Source organism: Mirounga leonina, unplaced genomic scaffold (assembly GCF_011800145.1).
Source record: "Mirounga leonina isolate KUSES-001 unplaced genomic scaffold, KU_Mleo_1.0 Mir_114, whole genome shotgun sequence".
NCBI lineage: Eukaryota > Metazoa > Chordata > Mammalia > Carnivora > Phocidae > Mirounga > Mirounga leonina.
This window is the reverse complement of record NW_023270265.1, coordinates 39,600,899-39,628,228: the sequence shown is the minus strand read 5'-3', so window position 1 is coordinate 39,628,228 and position 27,330 is coordinate 39,600,899. Positions and strand designations below refer to the sequence as shown.

General features: G+C 46.3%; 1 protein-coding gene across 3 annotated transcripts in view; it reads left to right on the top strand.

The window, feature by feature from the left end:
* GFRA1 (GDNF family receptor alpha 1) overlaps positions 1 to 27,330 on the top strand; it is a 218,769-nt gene that overhangs the window by 186,264 nt on the left and 5,175 nt on the right. For all 3 annotated transcript variants that reach the window (XM_035029775.1, XM_035029782.1, XM_035029771.1), the window contains 2 exons: positions 787 to 921; positions 4,661 to 4,839. In XM_035029775.1, the coding sequence (XP_034885666.1) occupies positions 787 to 921; positions 4,661 to 4,839 (314 nt within the window). The remainder of the gene's footprint in view (positions 1 to 786; positions 922 to 4,660; positions 4,840 to 27,330) is intronic.

Genomic DNA, 27,330 nt, shown 5'->3' with positions numbered 1-27,330 from the left:
TGAATAGGCATCGCCTGGTGCGAGCCACCCAGAAGAAGACATTTGGGTTGTATTAAGTATAAATGCATTGTTTATTTGTGCCAGCACAGAGCTCATCAGAAAAACCATGAATATAGGAAGATGTAGGCAAGTGAGACCACCCAGCATTTCTTTGAGGACTTTTGGGGACTATCGAGACAATACTCCAAGAGCCATCAGCTTAGAGAATTTCCACTGTTTAGTTCCAATTCCTTCACAACTTGGAAGACTTTATTTAAATCAGTTGAAAGTCTGGTGAGCAGAGGCCTCGTTATATATGTTCTGGATGTGGGGTAGCCCAAAGGATAGCTTCTAAGCTTCCCTGTGTTACTTTGAAGAAGCCATTTGCTTCTGAGGGAAGTGGATGCAAAGTCCTAAAAGAATTTTTAAGATATGTAAAACCAGTTCTGTCTATTTATGAAGATTAATGACATTTTCAAGAAAATGCAAGGGATTTGGCAACTCATGCATTCGAAGTTAATTCTCTCCTACTTCGTAACATCCATACCATTTGGGCAGAAAAAATACCCTAAGTGCAGCTCAAGGAGTTCTGTTATAATTTTTTAAGTAAATGTGTAAATTATTTTATGTGCTCAAGATAAATTGCCAAGAAAATGCACTGCTTAACGTAATTTCTCACTCAGCAAACACAATGTTTGTAATTATCCGTGGTGCATCCACCATCAGAGGAATATTTGTTTCTTTTTAGGCTATACAAAAGTCTGTATGATCACATAAGAACAAGATGCCTTGTTTTTACTTTTTTAGGTACAGTCATGACCCCCAACTACATAGACTCCAGTAGCCTCAGCGTGGCCCCATGGTGTGACTGCAGCAACAGTGGGAATGATATAGAAGAATGCTTGAAATTTTTGAACTTCTTCAAGGACAATACTTGTCTTAGTGAGTTTAAAAAAAAAAAAAAAGGAAGCAAACACACAAACACGCTTTCCTCTCTGTGTTCAAGCTGTATCTTCATGTTTCTTGTGCCTGCCTCTTCTTGCTCTCTCTGTCGCTTTTTTCCTGCTCCTTGATGGTGAATCCAGCATCTCTTGGCCATACTGCGCAATGAAGCAGGGAACAGAGCGAGTGGGTGCTGCCAAGTATGTGAACCCAAAGGCTTAAGAGAGCAAGAGATTCAAACAACAGAGGGTACATTATGTCAGATAGAGCTCTTCTACCCACAGATCAAATTTTGATGTTGGCAACCAGCATGAAGTCTGTTCCAAAGGTTCTTAAAACCTGGGCGCAATGTACGGTGTGAGAAGCTCAGACAAATTAGATGGGGGTAAGCCTACAAGGGCTCACTGAGAAAAATTAGAACATTAACATCAATAGCCCCCTGGATGTTCGGGGTTGGCTCAGAGGAGAAGCCACAATTCTTGAGTGGGATAAGCTGGCAATGCAGCCAGGAACCTCAGGATGTCAGTTATCTTGAGAGGCAGAGATGAGCACTTGGGGGTGGGGGGGAGAGGGGAAGTTGTTCCTGCTTGGAAATAGTATCAGTTATTATTGCAGTTTGCTTGGGGCAATGTGGAAACATATTTCCCAAAGGGAGAGGGATGGAGAGAAATGTACAGGTATGAACAATGGGCATTCATCAGACCGTGCTGGGTCTCCCTTCGATCCACGGAGATGCACACTGCTTGAGGTGGTGATCCAGCGGAGATGCTTGAGTACCTCGCTCTCATTTTGTGGCAGCCGACATTAATTTATTGGGTGCCCTCAACTCACTCTATAGGGAGTGCAATATATACATTATCTCATTTACTGTAATCTGCACAGAGTCCTAGATCTAGGTATGAGCATCTCCATTTCACAGTTGAGTAAACAGCTGTTATTCACATGGACCCTCCATGCCAGAGATGGATCTGAAGCCTGAGTTCCTTCTTCTGCAGCCCCTATCCCCTGAGGCTTTTGTGTCATGCCTGATAGTAAAGGGCCCATTGGACGAGAATATATGGCTGAACACTGGGGACCAGGTGTGACTTCCTGGTGAGAGATGTTGGAGCCAGCTTCTAGGAATTAAGGTTCAGCCACCCCTCTGAGAGCCGTGACAACTCTCCATGATGCTCTGCCATACAATGATTGATGACCAGGATTAGCTAACAATTTACCATGCGTACATGGAAAAGCTTTTAAGTGTTACTTATTCTAAAACCTCTTTATAGCTTCCTTTGTTGAAAAGACAAATCTAAATGATTTGCTTATTAGGTACTTCAGTGATGTGGCTGTAACCAAATGTTTTACTCATCTTAAAACCAACACAAGCTTCTGGACACCTAAGTGAAACTGAAAACCACAGAAGTAATGGGAAGTATGGAGACATTTGCTAAAACATTGTGAAGTGTACCTTAGATCTCTTGTTTGGTCTTGACTTAAAAAAAGAAAAGTATGTATATATCCTTCTTTTCCACATCCTGCACAGTCTTTTGGCAGAATGCAAGTTTTAATGAAGATAAAGCAATGACAGTGTAGGTCAGTGTGAGAAAAGATGATAGTCACCCTGGCTGGAAAACCTCTCCCTCATGGAGAAACTAAAGGTGTCCCTGCTTAATAATATTTTGGTGAAGGGGAGACTGGTCTGGCCTCTTTTTGCTAATGACTTTTCAATAAAAATAAATACATTTGGTCTTCAACAGGGACCAAAGCCAGCCAGAATTTTTCATAGTCATTCTATTTATACTTCAATGAGAAGGGGCACAGTCCACCAAAGACACAGCGCCATCAATTCACTCTCTTGCAAAAGGCTCTAGAGTAGAAGGAATTGAAAATTTGTAGATTCCAAACCGAATGCAGTAACCCAATTCTGCTGCCTTCGGATTAACCAGATCTCTCCCAGATTCCTCTATCATGAACACAACCTTAACTGATTGTTTATTTCTAGTTATTGGGGGGAAACACAGTTATTTTTAAGCCAAAGTGCATGGCCAGGGTGAGGGGAGGAGAGAAGAATGAGCTGGAGACGGAGGTAAGATAGGAGTGACTGTCACTCGGGTCTTTCTCCAGATGCCACCTTTGCCTCCCTGGACCGCTCTATCAGAACATTTTCCCCTTCCACTCTCACCCCTGCTTCATTTCCTCCAGTCATTTCTCAGCACTAAATGGATTCTATATTTCACTTAATACCCTCCCCAGCCGGGGCATGGGATCTCCGTGAGGGCAGGGGTTTTGTCTGTTGTTGCTGTCCTTGATGTTCACCGCTGCATGGCCTGCACAGAGCAGGACCGGGCACTTAGTCTGTGTTCCACTGACATTTCAGTAAATGAATGAGCAAGGCCACAGACTCCCCACGCGGCAAGGCAAGCACACGGGAAAGCTCAGGTAGTGACAATAAACGGCAGGGGTCTCCTGAATCTCCGTGTCTGAACAGGAAAGAGAAAGAAGCATTCTGCGGCTTGTGGTGGTGGTGGTCCAGGTCATTCAGGGAAACCTCTCTGCATCGCACCCACCCGTTAAGCCATGTAACGTGGCTGGGAACATAAAAAGCATTTATATTAATTCGAAGCTGTTTCTTACAGCCTGAAAAATGGAAAGTTTGAGAAAACAAGCTTCCAGTTTGCTGAACTTAAAGGATAACAATTTTAGAACAAAATGTCACTTCTAAGAGGAAGATTAGGCTTAAATTATTCTGTCTTGTATATCGGAAAAGGCCAGCTAAGAATCATATATTAACAATTTGCACATTCAGGCCTCAAATGGAGGAGTTTGATTTCTTATACAATGAATATGAAATAAAAAATTCCTAAAGCCAGGCCAAATCCCTGAGGACCTGATTAAAAACTGTTTTTAATTCATTTTGAGGAGGGGAACAACACACAACCAATTTACTCTTGCCATAAAAACAATCTAATCCCATGAAATTGTAATAAGCTTTTAAAGTTTTACATTTTAAACTTTTCATTTAAGTAGGGCTGCTCCTACCTAATTATGCAGATTTTGTTTGGAAGACTGGGAGCAGAAAGGGGAAAAATAATCTTACTTAAATTTGCACTATATGTTGATGAGATTGGAGTAGATTTATTTTCTTTTAAAGAAACTGGTTGCATCTGTACTTTGAGCAATGCCTGGCCCATAGTAGCTGCTCAGAGCATGTGCAGAGTGCTCTACGGTAGTGAGTCACATCTTTTGCTGTTTGATTTTACTGCCTGCCAAATTAGCATGGATGCCACCAAGGTCCCTCATAATTAGGTTTATGTTACTTAAAAAAAAAAAAAAAAGCACCAACTAGTTTGCTTTTAGTATAGTATTTTAACAGAGTACAGGGATGTTCTTGGAAGATGGATCAATGATCATGATCCCCCGCAAAAAAGGTTCAAGGCTAGGTTTCGAAGCACTTGACTGATGAGTATTTCAGGGCAAGGATCTTGCTCAGCCCCTGGTACATAAATAGGAACACTATTTGTTGCGCTTTGAGCATTCCTAAGTGTCCATCTCGGTGTTTAATTAATGAATTGATTTTTGAGCACCTGACCCGATGGCTGGCTCTCAGCATGTGTAGGGTGGAGGGATGGGTGGGTTTTGTTCAGGGAAGTCCAATACTGTAATCAGAATTTCTAGTGTGCCTTTCTGGCTTTATGTATCCTGTCTGTTACATTTGCTGCTTGACTTTGAAATTGGATTTCCTCCTGCTTTACTGCAGAAAATGCAATTCAAGCCTTCGGCAATGGTTCTGATGTGACCGTGTGGCAGCCAGCCCTCCCAGTTCAGACCACCACTGCCACCACCACAGCCTTCCGGGCCAAGAACAAGCCCCTGGTGCCAGCAGGCTCTGAGAATGAAATCCCCACTCATGTTTTACCACCTTGTGCAAATTTGCAGGTAAGAGCGGGGGCCGAACTCCCCTCTGGAGCTCACTTGTAGAGGGGGAAGCCCGGACCAGTTTCCTGCAATGCATCTAAAGATAAGGCGGCTAATGATGGAGGGCTGCTTGGGTTTGAATCTTAAAAGTGCATTTTAACCATGATAAATGGAGATTGTGAAGTGCCACAGAGCGGGAGAAAGACGAACTCTGGGACTGACTCCCATCTGCTGGGAATGCGACTTTGGTTAGGGTCCCCAGAGCTGGCCTTGGTGTCTTCACCTGTGGAATGAGGGGGCTGGGCAGATGAATCTTTAAGCCTTCTGTTTGTGGAGTGGCAGAGCTGAACTGGTATTGATTTATTTATTATGCTTATTCTGTGTTCTCTACAAAGCAGCGCCTATTGAAAGAGAAGGTACTCTTAGGTCGGTCGCCACCACTGTCATTTAAACTTAACATGGAGCGTGTAACTCTGTCTAAAGGTTAACCAGAGACACTGTCACTAGTGAGGTGTTAACTCCAGTGTGGAGTCTGTATGGCTTCGTTCTTCCAGAAGCAGAAGAAAATGCTTTTCTGAAGTAGGAGGAACTATGTGGAGCCACCCTGCCCAGAGCCCCTCGTGGGACTAGAGGCCGGTGAGAATGGCCAGGAGACTTCCCTGGGGTTAATCCAGATCTCCAAGGGCAGAACCACAATGGCATGCGAACAAAAGTTTCCTGCCTTTAGTCACAGCAGAGTGTTTACTCTGCCTTTTTATTGATTTTTTTTTTCATAGTAACGGGTATTCAGCTACTTACTTAGCAAGAGATTACCTATTTGGATGTCTGCAAAATATTTTCGCACACCTTACCTCTCTGGCTGTTATCCTCTTGACGGCTGTGGGAGAGTAACAGTATTATTGTTAGCCTTGTTCTTGCACTTGAGGACACCGGGGCTTGGTGACGTAACACTTCTGCTGGAGCTTGTGAGTCACAGAACTGGTGCTGGGAATCCAGGAGACTCCGGTGCTCTCGTGGTTCTTCCTGTATTTGGGGGGTAGTTGTGACCGCGTGAGAATTTCTGCTGCCTGCCATGCTGGGGAAAGACACATGCACCAGGCACTGTGCTGTCACTTCACACCCGTCACTGGAGTATATTTTCCCTTCTCTCCCCACTCTGCTGCCACCGAGGATCAGGCTCACCAGAATGTTCACCAGAAACCTTCTTTTGCCAATACTGTCTTAACTCACAATCCTCTTCGTTCCCTACAGACCACCGGGGCAGTTCCTCTGCTTCTGGTTTGCTTGCTGTCTTCTCTCCCCCAGTGTCTCCCTTCTTCTCGGATATCCTACATGCCACTCAGCTGACTGTTGGTCTCCTTCCCATCCTCCATTGTCACAAACCCTCAGACGCACTCACACCCACTCATACGCACAGCACTGAGGAGCAGTCAGGGAGGGGAGCTGCACAGCCTAAGGTCAACCAGATTCTCTTCATGCTTCTGAAGCATTTCCTGAGCATGTCCAATGTCCAAATCACTGTGCAGAAACCGCCAGAAGTAGGAGGAGGCTTGGGGACTATTACAGCCTCTAACTGCTCCATCTTGCAGCAGAGCCCTCAGGCTCAGGGAGGGGAGGTGACTTGCACAAAGCCCCCCAGCCGGGGAGAGGCGAGCTGGGAGCCAGACATCGCACCACAGACACAGGATCTGTTCTTTGTCTCTGGCGGGTGCTCGGCATCCTGTTCCTCCTCGGCCACCCTTCCGTTCTTCTTGGGTCCACTCAGGTTCTAGCACCAGTAAGACAAGTGGCCAGATAAGGTGTTGGACCGTGGTGTCCTTCGGTGATAAGAGTGGGCCAGAGATGGTTCCTGACTGGTACAAGAGGCAAGGTCTGACCGTGACAAAACCACGTCTTTCTCTGCACGTGTCTGAGCGCACAGAGCATGGCTGCGGAGGGAGCGTTTGGCCTGTTTATTGAGCCCCTTCTTTGTTTTGGAAACTTCATGGAGATGGGCCCTCAAAAAAAAAAAATTCTCTCCTCAGTGAACTTACAAATAATGGGCAAAGGCACAGCTTGTCAACATTTTGGGAAGTCAGACCAAATTAATAGATGGCGTTTCAGAAGAATAGCCGTTGTTGGAAATCCCGTGAAATTAGTTTCCTCTAAGAGGAAACTGAGAGAGGACTGTGTCAGCCATAAGGAGGCATTCTCCCCACCTCCCTGTGCCCTGCTCCCCCATCCCCCCCCCCCCCCCCCCCCCCCCACATCACACCGCCCGACCTCCGCTTCCTGTGGTGCACGCATGTCTTGGCCACACAATATTGTGCCTCCGACACAGATCCGCCCAGCCACCCCCCCCGCCCCCCGCAAGGAGGACTCTGTACTGCTGCAAGGTTGCCCTGGCAATGTTGGGGGACACATGAGCTCTGTTCCCAAGAAACGGCGCCTCGCCTTCCCCTGTATTAGTGATAGGAAGTCTGCCTCATAAATAGAGGGGCAAAGTAAAAGCATGGTGTTTATGTCGAGGCTGCTCTTTAACTTCTCGGAGGAGGGGGAAATAGAAGTGTGGGACGAGCAGGGCATGAGGGCGCAGCCATACTTGTCTTCCCTGGGACACACACACACAGGACACACATGTCTTGGAGCTAAACAGCATTTCACTTCTGGGGAGTCCTTCAGGGTTCTACCAAACCTCACCTTCCCTCCTAAGGAGATGGTCTGCTTGAGCCCATTTTTGCACACGTGAGGCGGGGAGTGAGGGCATGGGCTCTGCAGCCAAGCCTGTGTTCAGACCCAGGCTCTTATCCTCATCAGCCCCATGGCTTCTCCAGGCCTCAGCTTCCACAAAACTCGAGGATGGCTGAGCTGCCAGAGTTGAGGGGATTAAACGGGGGTAATGCTTCAGGGCCTGGGACAGAGTGAACATTCCAGAATGGTACTTTAAAAATGTCACATGTGATGTCTGATGCCCGGTCAGTTGGCCACCGGGTCCCTTTACAGCAGATGGACAGTGGTGTTGTGCCTTGCTTACAGACATCCTTCCCTTTTACACCTAAGGCAACAGAGGCAGGCAAAGGCTAGTGACTTAACCAGAATCACACGGCAATTCTTTGGAGGGCCTGGGATTTCTGTCCCAAGACCAGTATACTTCTCTGCCTTGTTCCATGACCTTGAACAACCAACCTGGGCTCTTTCTTTGAATTAGAAATGGACAGAAAGGAGGAAGTAAAAAACAGAAGAGAAGAGAGGATAGAAAAGGCGGCAGGGAAAAGCTGGTTTTGAGAGAACCATATGTCCTAGTGCTTCCCGAAAGCAGCTATTCAAGTAATAGGGAAAACACAAAGCTCATGCAATTCCAGGAGACAGGGAATAGGGAAAGACTGGAAGTTTGCCAGTGAAACTTTTCGCAGCTTGGTAATGTCTTTAGAATGACCTATACTAACAACAGTGGAAAGAATCACTGGAGGCCAGAGGATGGGGGGTGAATGAGTGATAAGAGATGGGCCTTCACCCCGAGAACATGGTCCCTGGCACTGATTTAGCACTTTCACTTTGGAGGAGGGCTCCCAGGAGACTCATTCTCCCCATCTGTCCTTCTTTTGCCTGCCTGGCTGTCTCCAGATAAATTATCATTTGCCAGGGGGTCCTAGAAATATCTTAGAATGGCGTTTGTCCCAGCCGTGTGTGTCATTACTCAGAATAGAATTGACTGAAACCAGCTTGGGATCCATTGGTAACAGATTTGGAGAAAGTCAACTATCTTTGGCAGCTATAAAGGTCACTTCCCTTGAGAGGCACCCTCTTGTAATATTTTAAAATATACAATAATACGAGAAAACTCTTGGGGACTTGGGTTCCTGTCTTAACATTTGAGATAGATTTCCCCTTTGGAAGGGAAGAAATAAGAATAAACATTTTCAAAAGTCAGCTTCAAAGTGTAATAATCAACAAACCAAATGCAATTCTTCTGGGGAAATGGGTGGCCTTGGGTGTGGGGCATATAGGACTCGTCTGCAGTTCCTAGGAAAGGCTTGTCTTTAAAAAAGGAAAGTTGATTGATTAGTATAAAATGTCATAGAAATGTCCAAGTGCTTACCCCCTGAGGTGATAAAATAGCAGGTTTTGGGTAACCCGCCAAGCTCCCATGTCAGCATTAATTGGCAGTCATATTAGTAACAAGCATGATGCAGACTGCACTATTGTTGGTATATCCCTTTGACTTGTACAAAGTGGTCACATGAAAAACAAAGGAAGATTAAAAACTCTACCAATTATTTCATCTTCTGTGCACTTGAGTGGTCTGCTAGCTGAAAAAAGCTCAGGATATTTAAACCAAATGGACTGTACTTGTCGCTTATTTAAAGTAAATATCTTTGGGAGATGTAAGTAGGTGTTGGAAAAAATCCCTACTTTGCCTCACTGTACACCACTTAATTCTGGAAGCTTAAAGTAAAGACCCCTTAAAGTGGCATTTGTAGGTCTTGGATTCCATGGTCTAACAGGTGCTAGAGCCTGGGGAAGACAGCCCAGGGGCTGCGGCTGAGGACTCTGGGGAAAACTGCTGTCTCTGCCCCTTTCCACTCTCTTTCCCCTCAAAAGAGCTGTGATTGACAAGAGAAAGTCTGGTAGCCTGAGGGACACACACACTCCGATCCAGGGCTAAAAGGTGGGTATGGGATAGCTGTGAGCAGTTGGAGAGCTCTAGGGAACAGGGAGAGCCACAACCAAAGTCAGTTTTTCTTAGGAGCCAAAGAAAACATCTCTGTGGAGAGACATGGAGGGCCAGAGGTTGTAGACAGAGCTCAAGTAGGGCTCCTCCCCTCTCCCTAGTGGGACTTTTAAGACAGCATTCTAGAAAGAAACCAGCAGTGTGGTTTTCTCAGTCATGAAGAAATGTAAGCATCTCCAGTGGATAGTCGTTGCGAGAATGCTTACTACTGAAATCCCCAGTGCAGAGCAGAGGGCTCCTGTTCTCTTCCCCACCAATAGCCCATCATTCGCTTTGGTGGTCAGACCACGCTAGCCCTCAAGGTCCCACAACAGGGACACTTAGAATGGCCCTCCGTGGGCCGTGGGGCAAAGGCCTTGAGGGTGGGCATCTTTCCTGGAGCAGAGAACCTGCAATATCCACTGGATTTTAATCCCTGGCCTCCTTGACCTGATACAGTTCCTTCTCTTCACAGAGTACAGTTTGAAGCTTATAGAAATGGGCTGGGTGCTTGTAGCATGCAGGATGTTCGCCGACTGATAAGAGGAGGAGAGGGCAGACAAGATTTGCCCATCCATTTACCTCCTACGTATTAGAGTTTTCAAATATTTAATTAGAATATTGAATATCAGAATATTGAAAATCATCTAGACCTGAAACAAAACTTTCCATCCTGGAAGAACAGCGTATCCCTCCACCGCCCCAGTACCCCATCACCTTAACAAGGTCTCTTTGGACCTGATAGGGCCAGACCAGACCGGAAATGATTTCAAAGCTCTTCCCAGGGCCAGACCCCAGAAGTTCTAGATGTGGCAGCAGGAAGGCAATTATCCAAACCTGCTAAATGCCCAGGACTCCTCTGGCTGTGACCAAGTGAAAATGTTCAGTGTTGAGTTTTAAAAGGCAAGTTGCCAATGGGTGTTCTGTAAATCATTTGTGCCAGCAGACTGACCCCATTATGTCAGCTAATCCTGGAAATACAGGAGGTAAATTTAAATCTTCGAGCATGAAGCACTTAATCAATATTCTAAATGTTTTTCTTGCAATTTATGCTAGCAGAGCAATGGGGTGCTTTGGCGTCCTGTTAATCTTCCACTGGAGAAGAGGCACTTGATTGCAAGGCCAGGGTGGTGGGATTTTGCACGGGATGATTGGTGGGCGGGCAGGAAGCTGGAAGGGGAGAGAGTGAGGTGCTTCCTTCCACAGCTGGCCCTGGCATGGGGACGCTCACCCCGGGACTCAGTCCACCTATGCCAGTGGGCAGACCCTGCAGGCACCTCCTCAGCACTTTCCTTTAACCTGTGGTTGACAGCTTAGGAGTGGCTTTGCTGGGAAGAGCATGAGCTTTGGGGGTCAGATGGACCTGAGTGAGAACCCTGGCTCAGTTCCTATTGCTCTGTGACCTAGGGCACGTTTCCTACCTTCTCTGAATGTCTGCTGTACAGTATCACCTGCCTCTCAGGTCGGCTGTGAGATTTAAAAACCTGGTTCCCCTTTCGCAAAGGGCCCAGCATCACTGTCCAACCCTCTCCAAGTGGTAAGTGGCCACCACTCTTAGAGTGATTGATGAGAAGTGTGAGAGCTTTAACTCTGGACCCTGGGACTATAAAGGAAGGGCTCTTCCCAGAGGCTGGGCATCCATGGAGGAAAAAAGATGGAGCTCTTTAGACTGTGCTTTCTTAATTTGTAAGAACCATTGGAACGGAGTGATATCCAGCCGATTCTAAGAATTGGTCATTGTAGAAAGCCCTAAGGAAGGAGGGAAAGTACAGGTGTACTTTGGACACCGAGACAAGGAGGATGGGAAACCAATAGTAAAGAAAGGACCAGGTCTTGAGGGGTTATGACTGTTCCAAACTCCATCTCCCCATGCCCAGAAGGAGTCTCCTGGGAGTGTCATCCTAACAACCAGCTTCTTGGTGGTATGACCGAGGCCGTGACAGTAGTCAGATCTTGGTCCAGCCTGGATCCCAGAGTGGGACTATCTACCAGGGGCTATTGCCACATCTATTTAACCAGCATTGACCTTGGGAAGAGGTGACACAGCTGTAAATAGGAAACAGTCCTAGTCGCAGAAAAGATCGTGTCTGAGAACCAGCCCCACGTCTCAGCCTCTGACACCAAGACTTTGATTCTTTCCCATATCTGCATTCTGCTTGTACTATTATTTGCTTCATAGTCATCTTTAAACTCAATTACTAGGGACACCTGGATGGCTCAGCCGGTTAAGCGGCTGCCTTCGGCTCAGGTCATGATCCCAGGGTCCTGGGATCGAGTCCCGTATTGGGCTCCCTGCTCAGCGGAGAGCTGTTTCTCCCTCTGCCTGCCGCTCCCCCTGCTTGTGCGCGCTCTCTCTCTCTCTCTCATTAAAAACAAAACAAAACCAAAAACTCAATTACTAGATATACTTATTTATATAAATACTATCATTTTAGACTCATCTGAAGCTGTTAAAAACATATGTGACACATACATGAATCAGTGTGCTAGTTCTCTATACATTATAATCAATATATAAATATTAAAATTAAAAATGTTAGTAATGCTCCCTACATGGTGTCATAGACACCAGTGGTCCCCAAACCCTCCTTTGAGAAACATTATAAACCATCCAATACAACAGAACCGAAAACTATTTGCTCTGATAACACACATCACTTCTGGTTTTTATGGTTGGGTATTAATAAAGTAAATGTGTATAAGCTCTTCCCATGAGCCGAGTACGGTTCTAAGCACATTACATATATATAATTAGAATATCGAATATATTGTGTATACACACACACACACACACACACTCATTTAATCCCCACAGTAATCTCATGAAGTCAGTACTATTATTATTCCCATTTTTTCAGACAGTAGGCCTGAGACACAGAGAGGCTGGATCAGGAGAGAAGAAAGAGAAAAGGAGCTTCTTTCCTTCTATGTGTTTGAAATGACTGCACTGTATTACCGAAATCAGAGCACTTTACCTTTTTGTTTCTAGGTAACATTATTCACTCAATAGAGATTAAAATCAGTCCCTACATTCTTGTGGAACATCTGGCAGATGGAGGTGCCAGACTGGTTCATAAACTGGCATAAAGAAAGGAAACGATACCTATTCTGACACCAACTGGTGTCCCTAGAATTCAGTTCTGACGCCAGCTCTCAGAGACAACACAGACACCAAAGGTTAAGGGCATGGTCCCCAACAAGATGGCCCTGACTTCAGTAGCCAGCCACACTTCAGGGGTTCCCAGGCCACCTGCACTTCTGGCCAACCAGCTACAAATTCAGGGCTTCCCATGACCCCTCAGATTCAGTCCGCTAGAATGACTCAGAACTCAGGAAAGCACTATACTTAGGATTATGGTTTTATTATAAAGGATACAAATCAGGACTAGCCAAACGGAGAGATACTGAAGCTGAGGTCTGAGAGAGTCTCCAGAAGAGAGCTTTCATTCCCTTTCCCTGTGGGATCAGGACACGTCCCCCTCCCAGCACATTGATGCATTCACCCCCCAGGAAGCTCCACTGAGCTTCAGTGACCAGAGTTTTAATTGGGGTTTCATTACACAGGCGTGACTGATTGAGCCATTGGGCCTGTGATTGAATGCAATCTTCTACCCTTCTCTGCTCCCTGGAGGTCAGGCAGTTGGGCTGACCTCACATGATTCAAAGCCCCAGCTCCTTGGCCCGTAGTTGGTCTCTCTGGTGACCAGTCCCCGTTCTGAGTCATCTCATTACCATGAACTCAGGTAGGATCCAAAGGGCTCATGAATACCAAAGATACTCCTATCACTCAAGAACTTCCAAGGATGTAAAGGTTATCTCCCAGAAACCAGGATCAAAAGCTAGTCAAATTCTAATTTTAATTCCAGGGCCAAACAGTGAAACTTCTCATGAGAAAGGTGGAGTTGGAACTTATAGCTTGTTCTCATTTCACCACTTACCAGCCATGAATCCTTGAGCAAACTACTTAGCCTCAACTTCCTCATCCCTGAAATGGGGATGACAGTGGTAGAGCCTCCTTGGGCTATTATGAGGATTAAATGCAATCCTGCGTGTAAAGTATGCTCGGTGTCGCACCCAGCCCAGAGGTGGTACTGTGTAAGTCTTTATTATTTGTAAGTTTTGTGAAGCTTTCGGCACTCGGATTATCACTGGTCCTCTTTGTCCCATTCAGTCATAGAGAAGTGCCCTGAGGAGGCCAGGCTGGGTTGTGCATTGCTTTATGGGTCCTATTTTCCAGTGGCTTTTCTGGTCTTGTGGGGCTTTGCACCTGTAGAACAGGCTTGTTAAGGATAAGAGGTGAGGCCTTGTCAGGGTGGTGGTTTGGAAATGTAATTCAGAGTCAGATGCTTCTCTGTGGGAGGTCACTTGCTTCTTGGAAATTCTTTGCAGAAGGTGGGCTGTGCACCTCTCTGCCAATCTTGGAAACTTCCCTAAGGATTGTTGGGTGATCTCTTGGCCATGAATTGAAGAGTTCCCCCACATGAGACTTCCTCCACCTTGGCCCTCTTGACGTTTTGGTCCGGAAATCCTTTGTTGTGCGGGCTGTCCTGTGTCCTGTAGGATGTTGAGCGGCACCCCTGGCCTCCACCTTCTAGATGCCAGGAGCACCTTTCCCCAATGGTGACACCCACAAATGTCCCCAGACAGAGCCAGATGTCCCCTGGAGGGCACAATCGTCCCTGGCTGAGGACTACCATCCAGGAAACGAGGGCTGCCTCACAGACCCCCTTTCCTTTTTACAACAGGGGAAATGGAGGTGTTGGAGAGTCTTTTCAGGTTTCCCTAGCTGGCAAGGGGCCTACGGAGATGGAAGAGCGAGCAGCCACATTGGACCAGATCTTTCCAGGGTAGTGCAGGCAAGAACAATGGAAAGGGGCCGCCGTGGCCACCGAATGCCCACGTTTGGACATTCAAGTTAATTTTCCCAAGGTGACACTCCCCTTACAGTGGGGCCTGTGGATGGTATCACAGGTGGTACTGACTGAGGCTCTCGACCTGGTTCTCATCATCCGAGGACCTGCTGGTCTCCACAGCCCGCAGGGCCCCACACGCCCTCACCTTCTTCTGATGAATGTTTTTCCACCCTCCTCCACCCCGGCACCTTGGAAAAGTCACCCACAGGTGACATTTCAAAGGAGACATTTGCCAGATGACCAGAGTGGATGGAAATGTGTATACGGCACCACCATCAGGTTTCATGCACAGACTTGGAGCATGGGGGAGTTTCGGGGGATGGGGGGTTATTGAGCAGGATCATACGGCAAGTGCCAGACGCTTCACCACTGAGCCCTCAGCGCATGTGCTGAACCTAAGTGATTCTGGCAACACAGATGCCTTTTCCTGAGCCTTTAGTTTAAGAAAACGACTTTGGTGCTGCCTGTCATGTGTGGTATTTGGTTCCCTGTCTTTGGGAGGTCTCCATCATTTCTGTGTATTACAGAGTGTTTTCTAGCCCCCGCTGTTGTATGGGTCCCGTAAAAAAAAAACAAATGTTGGCAACACCCACAGTGCCTTTGCATAATGCTCTCCTGCTCAGAGTCAGTTTATTCCCCCCACTCTGGGAGAAATGAGCTGTGAGGGGTGTCTTCCCTTAGCAGAAGTGCTAAGCCGCAGGGCCCCCCACCCAGGCTGCTTCTGGGCTCCCCCAGAAGCCTCACTGCAGAGCTCCGGGCCAGGCTGCCAAGTGGCCTAAGGGCCCCACCTGATGGGCCCGGCTACTCCCAGCGTGGAGGGGCTGCCAGTGGCCTCCTGGGACTTAATCTTCCCAGCTCCAGGTGCCAGCAGATGAGCTCAGAGGGAAGCTGCCTCCCAGAATCCACCCACGTTAGCCCTGGGAGGAGAGAGGCTGTTGTAAAAACAGTTTTCGAAATGACTGCTTATAGAGCATTTTCAAAGCCCTTCCTCGAGGAGAGTGCTTGAATCCAGAGCTCAAAAATTGGGTATTACTCCATTAAGGCTGCCACACAGCCTGTTGAAATGAGCCTTCAGTTGCGTATTCAAACCCCATTAGACGTGGAAGCTTGCAACATATAACTGGTACCAAAAAACAGGCATTTCGTCTTGGGGGTCAGGCTTCGTGGTAGGTGGATGCACGCACGGCCCATCTGCGGAGGGCAGTGTCACCCACCGCAATGGGGTGCTCAGCCCCCCGCAACAAAGCACCACACGCTAGGGGGCCTCAACCACAGACGTTTATTTCTCACCGCTCTGGAGGTCAGGAATCCAAGATGAAGGTGTGGGCAGGGCTGGTTTCTCCTGAGGACTCTCTCTGTGGCATGCGCATGGCTGCCTTCTCACTGAGCCTTCACGTGGCCTTTCCCTTTGTGTGCATCCCCGGTGTCCCTCTGTGTGTCCAAATCTCCCCTTCTTATAAGGACACCAGTCAGATTGGATTGGGTCCCACCCTAACAGCCTCATTTTCACTGAATCACCTCTTTAAAGACCTCTCTTCAAATACAGTCCCATCCGGAGGACCCAGGGAATAGGGCTTTCATATATATGAATTTTGGGGGAACCCCATTCAGTCCATAACATATGTGTGAGGGGCAGGTACTTAATAACTAAATATTTGAGAGTTTAAAAATCTCATTTAGGGCACCTGGGTGGTTCAGTTGGTTAAGCGACTGCCTTTGGCTCAGGTCATGATCCTGGAGTCCCAGGATCAAGTCCTGCATCGGGCTCCCTGCTCAGCAGGGAGTCTGCTTCTCCCTCTGACCCTCCCCACTCTCATGCTCTCTCTCTCTCGTTCTGTCTCTCAAATAAATAAATAAAATCTTTTAAAAAATAAAAAAATAAAAATCTCATTTATGGGATGAGTTTCAGTGGAACAAATGACTATTGCCACAGCCTTCCTTCAGTGCACAGGGGTCTGTTAAGTATCTCTTGTGTAGCCTTTGAACATGAGAGACTCACTCTTGGCTGGTCCTGTGGTGGAAGGAACGTGGGGAAAGACCCCACCCTGGGGCAGAAGGGCCGTCCCGCCCAGCCTGCAAACGTCTGCTCTCTGCACCTGCTGTCACGTGCAAGCTTCCACAAGCTTAATTCAAGTAATGATTTTTTTGTGATTGGCATGTTTGCATTGTAGCAAACTTTGGTTGAACATATTGTTAGAATACACAGTACTGTAATTTAAGATTATTTTATCAGCAGTAAAAGGTTTTATAATTCATTTAAAAAGTTGTAATGGGCTTGAGCATCTTCAGTATAGTTTAATAATATAGCATTTTATAGCTGGCTGTAAAATTTCAGATTACAGTTTTAGCAATTGTGCAATTCTATTTTATAGTTTAATAATTGTTCAAAGGAAGGAGAGTAGAAAGTTCCTTAAAAACCAATTTAATGACTTAGAAAAATAGCCTTTATCAAAATCTAACGTATACCTTTTAATGAACCCAGATGTCACCTTTTCAACAAAGGCAGTTCATGGCATCTATTTTTCTCAACCACAAAGCCTTCCAAATTAAGCACACAGAGCGCCGTATATCTGAATTATACTTTTTCTCCTTCTATAAAAAAAATCTTTTATCCCTAATCTCCTACATCCAGAATAAGCCTGTTTGCCAAGCACAAGGTGGACACCAGGGAGGCCAGAAGAGCTTTAGCAGGAACAGGGAGTAAATTGGTTCTCTCTTGAGAAGGTTCTTTGTTTTACAGATGACCCCTTGATAACACCGCTTCAAACCCAGCTCCTGACTCTAATGAAGTCCCTTATTAATGCCTCCAGATAGCCCATATGTCACCATTCTGTGAGTGTGTGGCAATTATACTATAATTGTATACTATTACTACGAGTAATAAGAGTGTTAGCATATAGCATTGGGGAAAAGGCACTATCTCACATTGTCATTGGAATTACAGTTCGTGTTGTTATATTTTGGGATTTTCCAGGGTTATGTTGTCAGACAACTAAAATCAATAAAAAGAGGAGGCTCCGGACCAAGTACACAAACACAGTTACCATGGGGCTCAGCTCGGGAACATGGTCCCAGGACCCTTGGGTGCAGTGATCGTTGGGTGGACCAGCTCTGGGTCCAAGCCCTGTGGCAGGCCTCCTTTTCTCTGCTTCCCACTCAGTTGCCCCTTCTTGGTCAGCTCCAGAGAACTTCTAGCTGAAATTTGGTGCTGCTTGGGAACAACTGAAGGCTGTCTGTCCCAAGGGCATCTGGGTCACATCAGCAGCGATGCCCAAAGCTGGCAGGCATTCCTGCTGTTCCAGGAGTCACCTGGTGTCTGTATCTATTCCATGCCCCAGCACATGGCACCCCCGGCATTATAACAAGGTGAGGGGTAGCACTTAGTGATTCTGAAGTCCTATGGAGAGCGCAGGCAACACCTTCATTCAATTTACGCCCAAACCAAGCTGGCTTTGAGATCATGTAACCCAGGCATTGAGGGTGCCGACGCTTGACAAGGGATCATGCAGACAATAGACCAACAGCAGCATGGTTAGTTCTCCAAGGTTTTCATATCTAAGAAAAAGAGGTTGTGCTTAAGAATAGAAAACCCTGAAGGATCAGGCTTCTTGCTACAATAGAATCGAACCTTCCTGGGGACTTCAGTGGAGAGTAACTTTGTCTCCTTGGATTCATCCTAGGTACTATGGGAATAATGAGCACCACTGCCTGGGAGGGTTGTAATAATTAAACAAATTAAAATTCTCCAGCATAGTTACTCAGCCTAGTTCAGCCCAGCAACTGTTTTTATCATTATTTTATCTTCCCTGTGGGTCTGTGCTTGAGCACGAGACAGAAGGAGCTTGTACTAAGGGGGCATTTGATGACCTTTACCCCGAAATTCATCGGGGACATGAACTTGAGCCTCCGACAGGCTGTGTGTGCCCTGCAGAAGGGAGCCAGCCTCAAGTTGAAGCTATTTGTTATGATTACCCACTTACGGCGTCTCCTCCCAAACGTCTTTTCTTTATCACTTCTGTCAAAAAATGGGAATAATAATGTAAGGTTGGGGATGGGAAGACTAGGGCCCCTTAGTGCGTTCTAGGAAGAGCTGTTAGGCCCCCTGCTCCTGTGGTTTAGAGGGCAGTGAGGCTGGTCCATCAGAGGGACAGTAATTCAGCAGCTGGACAATTGCTTAACCCAATTGCCGGGTAATAAACATTCTTAATAAAAAGGAATAGGATGTCTGCACCATCTTGGCCATAAATATGCTCTCTTGTTCTGGGTAACCGACGAGAATACCTCTGAGCACACTTAGATCACATACTATAAATAAATCCAATTTCTTCTATCCCCTACTGACCTTTTATCCTTTGGACTTCGAACCAACCATGCCTCCCTGAATAACAGTCTTTGCCTTGTGTCTGAGCCGTGGAGCTCATGTGCGGGAGGAAGTTGGCTCCGTTCTCTTGTGAGGTTCAACAAAAGGCTCCCCTCCACTGGACCCCTCCTATTTGAAGCCCTAGAGGAGACATACCACGGAGAGGGCTGTCTGGAAGGGAAGCTGAGGATGGTGGGCACCAGGTAGACATCGCAGGAGTTTTCCCCAGAGTGGCCATTGCTGTGCCCTGCTAGGCAACAGGTGTGACCCCGGGCTTGTTACTGTCTCCCTGGCACCTTCTCAGCTGTCAGCAGGATAACCAGAACTACTTCCATGGGGTGATCTGAGGGTTATGGGAGATAATGTGCGCCATGTCCGGCACGGGGTCCATATGCATGGGTTTGGGAGTCAAAGTCCCAGCCTCTCCGAGCCCATGTTCCCCGACCTGTGCAAAGGGGAGAGCTCCGCTCAGAGTCTTGTGAGCAGCTGGGAGTGTTCAGCAAGGCGCTGATGGGGTCAGTGACAGGAGGGGACTGTCGTGAATGGTAACTGGTCACAATTCTCACTGTGAGTCTGCTTGGTTTTCCTCAATTATTGGTTTTTTCTCTATCTGCAAAAAGCATACTTTTCTTTAAAGTTTTTTAAGGTTTGCTTTCACCTGGTTTTTCACAGCACCAGGAGTGCTCCATCTTCTGAACAGAGGGTGAACAAAAGCCCGGGGTTGGTTATATCTGCAGACCACGGCATTTTATATGAACCCTTAGTTCCCACCATAAGTCACAGAGCCTTTACGGGGCCGCACACAGCTGCACATAAATGCACAGGAGAATAAGAGGCTTAATAAATATTATCTGACGGCGATAAGGATGCGTGTCTGATGAGACAGGCTTCATGCACTTCTGATCAGAGACCACAATGAATCTTTTCCTTTGCTCTTGCACATTTGCATTTCCGACTGCACATTTGAGAAAACAAATGTTTCATTTCAGGGCCATCCCCTGAGTTGCCTTTCTATCCTACTCGCCGAATGCTTGCTCTACAAAACACCTCCCGTACCCCACACCAAAATGTCTTTCACACATTGTTTGGCATAATCTTACTGTTAATTGGGCATCATTTTCTAAAATACAGGTCATAATTGCTTCTTGTCTGAATATATTACAAATCAAACAAGTTAACCAGGAAGGAAAACACGGTTCTCTGGTGTAGTTTGCAACCTGTGTTTGCTCCAACTTAGGGAAAAGCGAAATAGCTGCAAGACGATCCCGGGAGGTACGGAAGGGAGAAAGGCAAGCTCGAGTGCCGTGTTAGGCTTCCTGCTGGAGACAGAGTCTGCACCATCTTGCCATTAGTGTTGAATTACAAGTGCAGGGCTGCAGGCATCCTTTTTATGGCATGCAGGAGACTAACGAGCAAGCCCTGGGGACTGCTTAGCTAATGGAGGACTGTTGATATATCTTACTGGACTGTATCTTTTTCATTGCATTCATTTTTAAATCCAAGGGCTCACAGAAGATCGTGAGCCAGTTCTATTCAATATCATGTTCACCAGCCAAATTAGCTTGAGCGTTTGCATTTCTCCAGCCCCTGCCCCAGTCCAAGAATACCAGCCTAGAGACCACAGGGAGGCTAAGCAATCCTCAGTAGCACCCTGAAGTCTTAAAGGACTTAGCCCTTTCACATTTGATTCTCAGAACAACTCTGTGAGGTAAGCAGGAGGGCAGGGATTATTATAATTAAAGCTGATGGTTGAAAAGCCAAGAATAAGACCTTCCTAGCCTGCATTCATTTTATCATCTTTTATCAATCAAGCTAATACCAGGAATAAATTCTAAACCATAGTAGAAGCTCTCCTAACTGATGTAATGTATGGTGATTAACATAACATAATCATAAAAAAAATGGAAACAAAAAAAAAAGAGTCAGGCACGTTTGTTCTCAAACCTTTTTTATGCTCTTATGGTTGGTATTTTGCTTACAAATTTAAATCAGTATTATATGAAGGATTGAAATAGGAGCACAAAAGAAACCATAGTTGTTTCGATGAAAACTAAGTTGAATACATTGAGAAAGCCAAATTCCTTTAAAAAATGCCTTTGGATTATGTGTGAGTGAGGCAAAATTATAAAAGACTGAGAAAAATTATAAAAATGTAAAAAGATTCTGCTCTGAAATTCCTCTGCAGGTATCAAACGAATGTCACTCCTATTTTAAAGAAACTAAAACTGGAAATTGTAGACCATGAATTAGTTATAGGTGTAGCTTCTGCAGAACATAAGCCAGGGAACTCCAATCAGCAAACTCTTTCTTTAAAAAACTTCTTTTTTAAAGATTTATTTATTTGAGAAAGAGAGTGCACATACGAGCAGGAGGGATAGAGGGGAGAGGGAGAGAAAATCTCAAGCAGACTCGCTGCAGAGTGTGGAGCCCAACACGGGGCTCAATCTCAGGACCTTGAGACCATGACCTGAGCCGAAACTAGGAGCCGGACGCTTAACCAACTGCGTCACACAAGCGCCCCAAAAAACTTTTTTAAAGAAAGTGGTCTTGGTCATATCCCCAAAAATCAATAAATGACTGACATTCAGATTTGAAATTAAGATATTTGATTTAACACATACAATGAAATATTATTATTCAGCTTTAAAAAAACAAGCAAATCCTGCAATATGCCACAACAGGGATGAATCTGAAGGACATCATACTAAGTGAAATAAGCCAGTCACAGAAGGACAAATACTGCATAATTCCACTTACATAAAATATCTAATATCCTCAAACTCATGGAAGCAAAGAATGGAATTGTGGCTGCCAGAGGCTGCGGGGAGGGGAAACAGGAAGTGGTTGTTCAGTGTGTGTAGAGTTTCGGGGATGCAAGATGAATGTAGGTTCTAGAGGTCTGGTCTGCAACATTGGGCCTATACTTAGCAGTGCTGTATTGTGTACTTCAAATTTTGTTTAGAGAGCAGATCTCACGTTCAGTGTTCTTATTCTGCTCTTTTTTTTTTTTTTAAACAGCTTTGAAATAAAAAGTTTGGGACAGATCTGTCATTTCTGAGTGATTTAATGATTTTGCCCTTTAACTTCTCAATTGACAAATAATCTATGGGCACAGTCCCCAAACCTGTCAGGTAAGAGGGTTTCTACTCTAGGCTTGGCCCTAAGCTCAACCTGAATTGCAGTTAAACTTGGAATACCTCATGGGTGCCAGGAATCCAAGACCTGCTAGACTCAAGAACATGAATCCATGTCTCTTTCAAGGCTACGGCCCCCCAGCCCTGCCCCCCACAATCGGGCCTCAGTTCAGTTCACTGAAGTGACTTCGGAGGCCTTGTCTAAACAGCCCAACCAGGATCTGAGCCTGCACTTCTTCTGGGTAAGGAAGCCTGACTTCAGGCCTCCAAAGCCTTTCTCCCACCCCCATCTTATGACCAGGCTCAACCTGCCCAGAGCATACCAGACTAAGGGAAACTTGGCACCCAGTGGGCCCTCCCAAACGGATGCTGAGGGAAATACCTTTATAAGGCCTTCTTAGAGCTTCACGTAATGAAAGTCTTCTGGCCCCGGCTCAGTTCTGGCATGGTGCCTTGCCGAGAGTGGGTAAAAAAGCCGTCCCTTTCTCAGAAAGACACTTGCCCCACCTCATCCTTGCCCTCCTCATAGCCCCTCAGCCCTTCCCCAGCCTGCACCAGGGTCCATGGGGCTGGCAGAGGTCAGCCTGGCAGAAATGGATCCCTTCCCTGCTGAGCACGGGCTCGAGAAGACAAACATCCAAGCCCAGGGGCTCAGAGCAGGTCTTATTTATGTGTCCACTTGTTTTATGCAGCGGACTTTACTGCACGTTATTCAGACCAGTGGTTGCAAGTGGTTGTTACCAAGTTTATAGGAAAAGCAGATCAGTAGGAAGGTGAGTTTCAAAACAGACCGTGGCAGGGATTTTGGAAAGGCTTGTGACCAGACCAGCAGTAAAACCTCCCCAGGCTTGCCCAAATCCAGCAGGCAAAATCCAAAAAGTTGAAAAGAGCATAATGCTACAGAGCCCTGGACAGACCACCATTCCTTAGCTGGGATTCACTAGCAGGCAGCTCCTTTTTTCTGTCTTTTTTGTGTAGAAATTAATTTGGACAAACACATATCGAGTACACAATAGAATTGCGATATGGTTAAGTACTGCCCATACAAGTCTATAGTCAGGGGAGTCTGGTTTTTTTTTTAAATGCAATGTAAAAATGCAGGTTGCTCTGCTCAGGTAACCTTCAGACTTGGGTGCACACCCTCCTTCTTATGTCTTGTCCTACCCGAAAATGTAAGATGTGTAGATTTAGATCGGGGAATGGCTGTTTCAGGAAGAACTCACGCAATGGTTTCCCCTCACAAAGGTCCAATTTATGCTGAAGAAGAGACTCACATGCTAATAAACTGGTATTGACAGGTGTGATAGATGCAGCTAGGTACTTAGTGAGTGCTGGAGAGCAAAGTTGATTGCATTTTACAGTCTGTGTATTTCTCTGTCTATTGCTTGTATTCTGTCATTAAGCACACAGGTTCCTAATATAGCAAATCTCTCTAATCAGTAAAGCAAGGGAGAAAAGAACCAGAAGCATCATTAATTATGACCATTTGGCTGCAGCCTGGACAAGCTGTTGCTATTGGATTGGGCAACTTCCTCTGGTTTTATTTTCTGGAGGTAGAGCAGAAACTGGCTCCCCTTATTCGTGGCGGAGAGTAGAGAAATGTTCCACACGCTGCTGGCTGACAGCTGCCTAAAACCCTGAGATGAAGCCCTGACTTCTCTATAGAAACGGAGTCCTGGGGCCGCAAAGACCAGGCTCCGCTTCGGGGCGCTCTTAAGGCTCCGAGTCCATAAACAGAGCAAGTGTGCACCTCCAAAGCATGCCTCCTCCCCGAGGCTCTGGGAGAGCCTACTGCGGGCAGAGCTCATGTGTCTATGTCATGTCCCAGGGCAGGGGGAGGGCTCTGGATGGAGGGCTCCCGGGCGAGGCATGTGTCTGTGCGCTCTGAACAGGAAGGCTACTGGCTCCGGGGCAGACTTTCCAAATGCTAATCACTGGGGTAAAAAGCAGGAGCGTCATAGGTCTGACTCCAGGTAACAGAGGTTAACAGCATCTAATGCATTTATTAACCCTCTGGTGCCAGGGACTGGCGAGGTCTGGCCCTATAGTTACAGTGCTGTGGAAATTCTATTACGTGCCTGGGCTAGCAGATTACTGCCAGCGACAATTCTACAACACTGCTGGAGGGACAAGGCTTAGGAGGTGCCTGAATACAAGTTCTCCAGTTTTCCACAATGACAGCAAGGCTGCTGGGCTGGAGATGGGCTTCACCAGTCCCTTTCATCTCCCCATCCTCGAGATGGAAACCTTGTGGTCCCATGGTTTGCTGGTGATGTTTCCCCTCCTCTCAGAGTCAGGTGGTTTCCCCCATAACCACAGAAGTATGAATTAGCTGCTAGGAAACGCTCTTTCCTAAAAGAGATGAAAGAATTCATTGTTCAACATGTCGTACCTGTAGTTAAAATGGACTTTTAGAAAAATGAAATCCACCCTCTTCTTCTCTTCTTTATCCTTCTCTCTTCTTTTTTTTTTAGGAAATGTCATATTTTAAAGCCACACTGTAAGGTTTGGTGTCGGGTCTGGGCTGGCCACGCTGTGTGCTGGGTCCCTGCGAATGTCGTTAATGAGCAAGGCTGCTGGGCCCACAGACAGGACCTTGAGCCGGCACTCCCTTACTCTACCCTTTGTACGGGGTTAGGGCTCAGCAGTAAGAAGTACTCTTCTCGTTTCTTCTTATAACTTACAAGGTCTTGGAAGTTTTGTTATTATTTTTTTTAATTTTCCTGGGACCCTCCCCATTTTTGTCACCTGTGAGACGATGTTTAAAGTATGTAAGCATTCTTTGCAATGGTTGACGGTGGGGGCCACCCTGTAATTCTATGTTTGCATTTATCCTATCTGATTAGCAAGACAGTGATAGCTTGATGATGTTGCCAGAAATGCTCAGGATAAAAGCCCTTCAAATGTGGAAATAACAGGTTGCTCAGCCTTCTGAAATGAGCTCTAAGAGCCAGATTTCCTTAAGTGGACTCTGGATCTACATAGGAGATTTCTGACCTTCAGCGTCACCAGATGGATTCGGACTGCATACAAGACTCACAAGCATGCAACCAGCCAGACATACACGGGTCTAAATTCCCAGGCTCTGCGCCTCCATGTGCAGCTTACAAACCCTTAGAGGCACCAGACGCCCTGTGTGGTAATGCTCTACCTATATTTGATGCTAGTGAGTCTAGGCAGCAGACCCACGGCCCTCATCTTGTCGTATGCACTTCAGGTTTGCTGGGAAAAAATCTCATGTCTATGAGCAGTCTTCTGATTCTGTTACCCAGGTGCCACCTGCTCTTCCAATAACTGGTAACATTTGCCCTTCACCTTCTCATCAGACCGCCGGACCTTACTGTGGTCCCTGCGAAGTTCAGGTGGAAATCCAGGGCTGTTCTGCTCTGCTTCTGTGGTGCTGGGAGTTTCTACCCAGACCTCTCATTGGGAAGCTGTGTTAATACACTGTGTCAGCAGAGCATTTAAAGGCCTCTGTGCATGCACTGCTGAGCCTCTGGAGTGCTAAGTGCTTTGGTGGGTTGGGAAGGTGCTTAACAGGAGAGAAGGCATTTTCTCAGAGCCTCTGCAGGGGCCTGGGTGTACATTATTACCTTTGCTCTGCAGGTTATCCAGTTATGCCAACAGGAATGGTCCTTGAGGCAAGATGAGCTTGGAGATGCTGCCTCTAGTTTTAGTGAAGCCAGTGGGGCTATAGGGAGACAAGGCCTCTCGCTGACCATTTCCTTTAGATAGATGCCAACAAGATGCCTGCTTTGACGGGAAAAGAGCTCAGAGACTTTATAGACCTGGAACTGGTTTAAATGTATTTTCCTGTGTGACAGAGCAGTAATCCCCGCTCTTTCCAGATGGAAGGCAAGAGCCTGCAAGCCTGTAGACCTGCATGCTGCGTGAAACCGTCGGTGACCAGTGAGGGTCAGAAATCTACCTCTGCAGATCTAGAGTCCACTTAAGACAATCTGTTAAGACAGAAGACTTTTCTTATCCATTGGTAGAAGCCCCTTTATAATTATCTAATAATGATGGGCATTGAACTAGTATTTCAACACATTCCTGAAGTGACTAAGTATAGCCAGTGAGTGTCTCGGATTGTGTACGTAGTGAGTAAAAACCTACATTCCAGTGCTAATCATACAGAACAAAGTAAGAAGGAGGCCTGCCTGACCCTTAGAACTTAAAGGCCTGTGGTTTAGAACATGGAGGGCATAAGCCCAGAAACAACTTGAAGGCATAATGTGTCTCAGACTAAAAGTCAGGCTGCTTTCTCTGCACATTTTAGTGAACTTCTTATTTATGCAAAGGCCCACAGCAAGGGTTTATGTCTTTTGTACATTATGGCCTCACAAAGAAAAAGGAGAATGTGATGTTTTAAGGCCATTTTGGTATCCGGGCACAATTCCAATCTTGAACAGAAATAAAACATGTAAAGTTCTGTACATTATTCTCTGCAGGTAACAATGCAATGGACCAGATCTGCTATTACTATAGACTAAAAGTAGGCTTTTGGGTAAGGTTCAATTCCTCTTCCCATTTCTCCTCTGATCCTCTTATACATAACATTTAGTGACCTTTGAACAGCCTGGGGATGCTTCACAGTGTCTTATTCTTGATGCCTGTTTAAAGGTTTCTATTTCATATTCACAGCTGGTATATGCAAATATAGGTAAAGATTATGATGCCTCCCAAGTAGCATTATGGTCAATAAATTACTCCTTGGGTGAATATGCCATCATCAGCCTAGCATGTCTCCAACGAGTTCCAGAAGTCTTCTTACACCAGGCAGCCTGCCCGTTGCCATTCACTCAGAGCCGGTTGCCCAGACACTCCTTGATTCAGGTGTGTTGCTTGACCAGAGTCATCCTATTGGCACATGAGCTCTCTGTCTTTGGTGCTAACAGGCTCCTCTTTTGGGGGAAGATGCTCAAGGGGGGGTGGTTCTTCTTATGGATTTGGGGGCAGGTAGAGCAGGAAGAGTCAAGCATGCCAGGATTGCCTGGAAGAAACACTGTAATGGAGGGAAGAGCACATTTTCTTTCAGAAGTTTTAGACACCTGGTCTATATCCTGACTCTACCAGTAAATTGCTATGTAATCTTGGAAAAGTCACTTAATTTCACTGGACTATGTTTTCTTCTACAAAACAAAAGGGCGGTATTGGGTCAACAGGTCTTACTGTAATTGTTTGAGCGATGGAAACTTTCCTTCAACTCAGTTCTCTGGTAGAAGCTCAGTGGGGACTAGTTCCAATGTGAGGAGACAGGGAGCCACTGCCACTCTTCCTCCAGGGGATCCGTCTATAAGAATCCCTGTCCTGTGGGGCACCTGGGTGGCTCAGTTGGTTAAGCGACTGCCTTCGGCTCAGGTCATGATCCTGGGGACCTGGGATCGAGTCCCACATCGGACTCCCTGCTCGGCG